This window comes from Gossypium arboreum, chromosome 11 (genome assembly GCF_025698485.1).
Source record: "Gossypium arboreum isolate Shixiya-1 chromosome 11, ASM2569848v2, whole genome shotgun sequence".
Lineage (NCBI taxonomy): Eukaryota > Viridiplantae > Streptophyta > Magnoliopsida > Malvales > Malvaceae > Gossypium > Gossypium arboreum.
This window is the reverse complement of record NC_069080.1, coordinates 45,526,340-45,531,982: the sequence shown is the minus strand read 5'-3', so window position 1 is coordinate 45,531,982 and position 5,643 is coordinate 45,526,340. Positions and strand designations below refer to the sequence as shown.

At 29.3% G+C, this 5,643-nt stretch overlaps 1 protein-coding gene and 1 long non-coding RNA gene across 2 annotated transcripts; one reads left to right on the top strand and one right to left on the bottom strand.

The window, feature by feature from the left end:
• Window positions 1-1,805: 1,805 nt before the first annotated feature.
• LOC128283496 (uncharacterized) lies at window positions 1,806-2,466 on the top strand. The gene is made up of 2 exons (XR_008273858.1): window positions 1,806-2,230; window positions 2,422-2,466. It is a non-coding gene; the product is annotated as an uncharacterized LOC128283496 (long non-coding RNA).
• Window positions 2,467-3,934: 1,468 nt separating this feature from the next.
• On the bottom strand, window positions 3,935-4,904 carry LOC108472815 (uncharacterized protein At5g65660-like). Its single transcript, XM_017774372.2, has 2 exons — window positions 4,530-4,904; window positions 3,935-4,426 (listed from the first exon to the last, which is right to left on the bottom strand). Exons 1-2 carry the CDS (start codon window positions 4,746-4,748, stop codon window positions 4,259-4,261), a joined length of 387 nt encoding a protein of 128 aa, XP_017629861.1. The 5' UTR covers window positions 4,749-4,904; the 3' UTR covers window positions 3,935-4,258.
• Between the last annotated feature and the right edge of the window lie 739 nt (window positions 4,905-5,643).

The following is a 5,643-nucleotide window of genomic DNA, read 5'->3' as shown; positions in this document are numbered from 1 at the left end:
CTATCTCCAATATAATATCAATTTTATCAGTCATCACATCTTCTAAAATGATACCAAATCTATCTCCAATATAATATCAATTCAAATTACTTTCTAAATTGGTAAACTATAAAACTATTTTGAATACTCACCTCTCCAAAACTTATATAAAAAATATATATAATATTTTAAATATAATTATAATACATAAAACTATATATTTAAAACACAAAAATATATTTAAAAATAACATATAATTATAATACATAATAAATAAAAAAGAATTCGAATAATTAGTCTCATTAAATATGTTAGAGTGGAAAAAGTGGAGTCTACTAATAATTTCTTCTCTAGATTTAGGCTTCTAAAGTAGTTTATGGTAGTTTTGGAAATTTGAATTTGATTACAAATTTTAAGTATTGATTTATAAAAAGTAAATTATATCAGGGTTATTTTAAAATAATGTTCGGTTATTTTAAATTTTTTTTGTTAATTTAATCATTTTAATTAAAATAATTGTTTGATTTAATCACCATTGTTAAAAATTTCGTTAATTCACTAATTGATTATTAATTTTTTTTAACTAAAGTTAAGGATCACTCTATAATTATTTCAAAACACATTTTTATATTTGTAACATAAGAACCATTAATTATTATCAATCTCCAACACTAACCATAAAAATCATTAATCCTCATCACTGTCCATCCCCTTTTTTATCATTTTTATCGCTCCTGGCTCCGTTGCCCTTACACCACAAAAATAACCTTACTTGACTGCTTCTTCAACAAAGATGATGCAATTATTTGATGAATTTTAGCATTAAACCCAGATGACCACAATAATTAAACCCAACTGCTAAAATTTGTGGATGTTGAATCTCATAAGCTAAAAAACTCAACTCCATTCCAGAAATAACCCCAAACACAGTGTCATGAAATTACCCTTTTTTTTAGCTTTTAAAAACAATAAGATTCTATACCAGAATTCGAAGACCCAACAGCTGAAATTAAAAACTCTATGCAAAGCAATTAAAAAGATTCGGTCTTTTTCAAGTTTTTTAAACACCCAAGTTCACTAAACTTTAATATATCCAATAGCTAACATTTGTCTAACATTGGGTTTTGTTAGAGGATAAGTGAACTTTTATCGATTAAAACTCAACTAAAAACAACACACCTTACATATAATGCAGTCGTATAAAGTAATTCTTATAAGCTATAAAAATGGGAGATGATAAAGATTGGTAATTCTTATATTCATATAAATTAAAAATATATTTTAGATTAATTATAAAAAATTTTTAGTTTTATTTAAAAATTAAAAAAAATATCATGTCAACAATTAGTTAGTGTATTAATAAAATTTTGAATAGCACTGACCAAATCAAATAATTATCTTAATTAAAGTGATTAAATTAAAAAATTAATGACTAAAGAAGAAATATGTTATTTTAAAATAATCATTAGTATAGTTTACTCATTTATAAATTCAAACTTAAATTTGACAAATCTATTCCAAATTTGAAAATGAAAATTTACAAAGACCTATATATTATTTGTCACATTTTTCGTACCTATTTTCTATTTCTATTTCTACTTGATGATAATCAATTTGGTTGATTATGAAAATTATAAATTTATCCCATATACAAATAATTATAGTAGCGTTCATTTGAAAATACATAGTGGCATGATTTTTGTTGTTGTACGTGGCATGAGAGGGTTGAATCCCTGTCTCTTAATTATCAAGACCAATACACAGATTTTTTCCTCAATTATTTTGCTTATTTATATTGTGTTTATTTTTATAATAAAATCGAATTCAAAATATTAAGGATAAATTTTACAAATTATCACTTAACTTTCATAAATTTTCATTTTAGGTATCCAAATTTTCTTCTATCATTTTTTACTATCTGTTTTCACTCTATGATATTTCAGTTAACAAAAGTCCAAGCTGGTATTTTTATAATTGATAAATGATTTTTAAAATTTCCACATAATATTAAATTTTTATTACATGGAAATTTCACCTGCTTCACTTCAAACAAAAATGACGTTTCAACTTGCTGCTGTCACCGCCACCTACTCCGGTGGTTTCGTCGGACAACTAGGCACGCCAAAACTCTCCTCTTCATTCTCGTCTCAAATCTCATATTAGTTTTGCCACAAACTCTTCAAAGCCTTGAAACTAGGAGTTAATGTCTTCCGATCTCCTTCTCCGGCCATCTGATTGCCTCAGTTCCAAGGTATGTTGTTCTTCTCAGTCTAAGCTTTAAATCCACCGTCCGGAATTGGAAGGAGACCACTGGAGACTCTGATTCTATTAGATGAGTCTCGGTTTTATTTTATTTTTTTCTCTTTATAATTATTCTCCTTTGATTTTTTTTTTACTTCTTTCTTTTCTCTTTTCTGACTTAATTATTTTTTGTTTTTGAAGTTTTGATTTGGAGCTTGTTTTATTTTTACCAAGTAAAAGGGATTTGGATTGGTTAGGCTTTGGGTATGGTGGTTGATGGGGTATTGACAGTGGGTTTGAGAGTGGTGAATGTATGGTGAAGAATGGTGGTGATGGTTGATGCACATGGTGGTTTGGCTAGCGATGGGGTATGTTAGTGTGGTGGCTGAGAGTGGTGGTTGAGATGGTAGGGGTAAAGAATTTTGAGAGTTTGTTTTTTTTTTTTTTTAAACCCTTAATGGCATGGAATTTAAAATATTATGTGAAAATTTTATAAATGATTTATTAATTATAAAATTGTCAGCTTGGACTTATGTTAACAGAAATATCATAGTGATTAAAATAAAATTTGGATACTTAAAATAAGAATTTATGAAAGTTGGGTGATGATTTATATAATTTACCCAAACATTAAATACATATATAATTTTGATAACTAGTTATTTGTTTTATGCAAGATTTTATTTATTTATGTTGTGGTTTTTTTCTGTGTCATGTTTTGATATAATCATGTTAAGCTGAAATATGTTATTCAATAACCCGTTTGTGTTATTTTGTATCATAATTATTTCTTATGTAAAAATTTTTATAAATTTTTCAATAATTAATTTCGTATAAAATAAAAAACATTTCATAAATTATTCCTATTTTATCCAATTAAAAAGGACACATCATTTCTTTTTTTTCATATCATATAAATACATTTTGATGCTGGACGTGCCAAAGAGATTGTGTATTAAAAGGATAATATAGGAAGTAACAATAATTTAGAGAAACCAATAAAATATGGAGTTTTAAGACCTGACCTAATATTTGAGAGGGACAAGCATTGATTGCTCATAGATAAGGGTGAGAGACTTTATTCCTCCTCCCCCAAAAAAAAAAAAAACAAAGAGACAGGATTGTCTCGGTTTCATTGGAAATTCCAGCTTTGGTTAAAATATATAGACAAAGACAAGGAGGCTTCACCTCAATCACTAATTCTATGCCCCAAATGCTTCATTTTTGGGCATTTCGAAACAGTAAAGAAATTACCTACATCCCTTCTTCCTTGATAACAATTTAAACCCAGCTTTAATTTTCGGATAATTGTTTAAGATCGAATCGCTCTTTTTTATCTACAACATAATATCATTTTTATTGGACTAAAATATATGAAAAATAGAAATATATACATCCACACACTGGAACAGTTATTAATTAAAAATTGCTTTATATTGGACACCTAGGGTCTGTATACTGAATGAAAGATGCATTTTGATTGGAGTCTTATATAGTGAAAATAATATTGAAAGTTGAACAGATCGGTTTGAATCTGTAAATAGCAAGACAAATTTAACCAGGACATTGAATTTTTTTCTCTCTTTTATATATATATATATATATTGGCATGATCTTTTATATCTTTGGGGGTGATGAGAGAAATGGATAACAAGTTCATTAAACCATTGAAATCAGAGGGTTGAAAATCAAACTCAAAGACAAGAAAACCGGGTTATGAAGAACTGAAAATCATGAGTATGGTGAGTTGAAGATGATTTTTCAAGTATAAAAATATGAAAAAGGAACAAAATCCTAACATCATATTCTAAACTATACTATGGCTTGGCTTCATCCTTAATCCAACTTCAATGTTGTTTTGACCATGCTCTGTGATTTGCAGGTCCATTACCCCTTTGGTCTTGAACCTCTCAAACATAAAACCCATCGGCAAGAAACTGTAATGGTGAACTCTAAACTAATTCCACCTGTGCCCTTCCCTGGAGTCAAGAAAAAATTAAATGTAATATCCCAATATGTACAACAAATTGTGCATTTGCTAATATAATGGCACTGGGAAACGCGGCAGCTTGGGCGGCTTTTCCACTTTCACTTCAACCTTATCTACCCTTGGAGGTTCACATGGACATGGCAATGCTATGAACTTTGGGATCTCATCTCCTGGCATTAACACAGAGAAGCTCTGACTTTGGTTTTTCTTTAATACCTGTCAATACAAGAAAAAACCATCATAAGAACATTAATTGTATATATGATTAAGCTAAGGTTATTCATGTGGATTGTGAGGAGGATGGGGGAGAAAAGTGTACTGGCGAGTGGGGGTTGGATTTGGAGGGGGAGGCTTCGATATCAACATGGGGATGAGCGAAAGATCCTCGGAGTGATCTGAGCTTGTCCCAGTGGTAGCAACAAGAGAAGATGCCACTCAAGCTGAAGACGATGATCAAGAGGAGAGCGGTGCCAAGGGGGAATCCGAGGGAGGGTCGAGATGCATCCACATGGGGTGGGGAAAGATTATGATTCTCCATCACATATACCTTTTTTTTTTATCTTTTCCTTGATCAACTACTAGTACTTCCTTACTACAGCTGCTGCTCTTTCTCTCGTGTACGAAGAACGTCCAAACTTATGAAATTGAAAGATCAAATTATAGTTTTTTGGGGGGGGATTGAAGGCAATTTGGTGAGGGAAATGGGAGGGGGGGCGGGGGCTATTTATAAAATGAAGGGGATGGTTGAATTTAATGTGTACGTAGAAAAGTACACAGCAAAAAGTCCTAAGAGTCCGGGCCACGGTACGGAATACGGTGGAGTCTAATTGTTGGGTGCAAACCATGAAAACCGCAAAAATCTTTAATGCAAAAAATGTCAAATTCTGTTAATAGCCCCTATATATGTGTAAGTTGTAGATTTAGTCCCAGTATTCAAATTTGGTCATTTTTAATTAGTGGTGAGCAAAACTCAATTCGATTTGAAAAAATCGAAAAAAAATTTGAATTCCGAGTTAACCGAATCGAGTTATTCGAATTATTCAAGTGAACTTGAATAATTCAAATAATTTGAATAACAGATTGGTGTAAATACCCTTTTGGTCCTTGCTAATTTTGAAAATTAGCAACTTGGTCTCTCTCAACAAAAATTTCAAAATAATTGAAAATAATTTTTAAAAATCAAAATATTTATAAAAATTCCAAAATATATGTTTTTTTTAAATTTAGAATTTTTTAAAAAATTATAAAAAAAATATATAAAGAAAGTTAAAGTTTTAAAAATTTTCTAAAATAATAAGATTAGGACCTAAATAAGTTAATTAATTATTTAAAATATCTTATTTATTTATTTATTTTTGAAAAAATTTTAAAATATATATGGTTTTGAATTTATGTGCTTTAATATGGAATTAGCTATATTGACATGTTTAAGT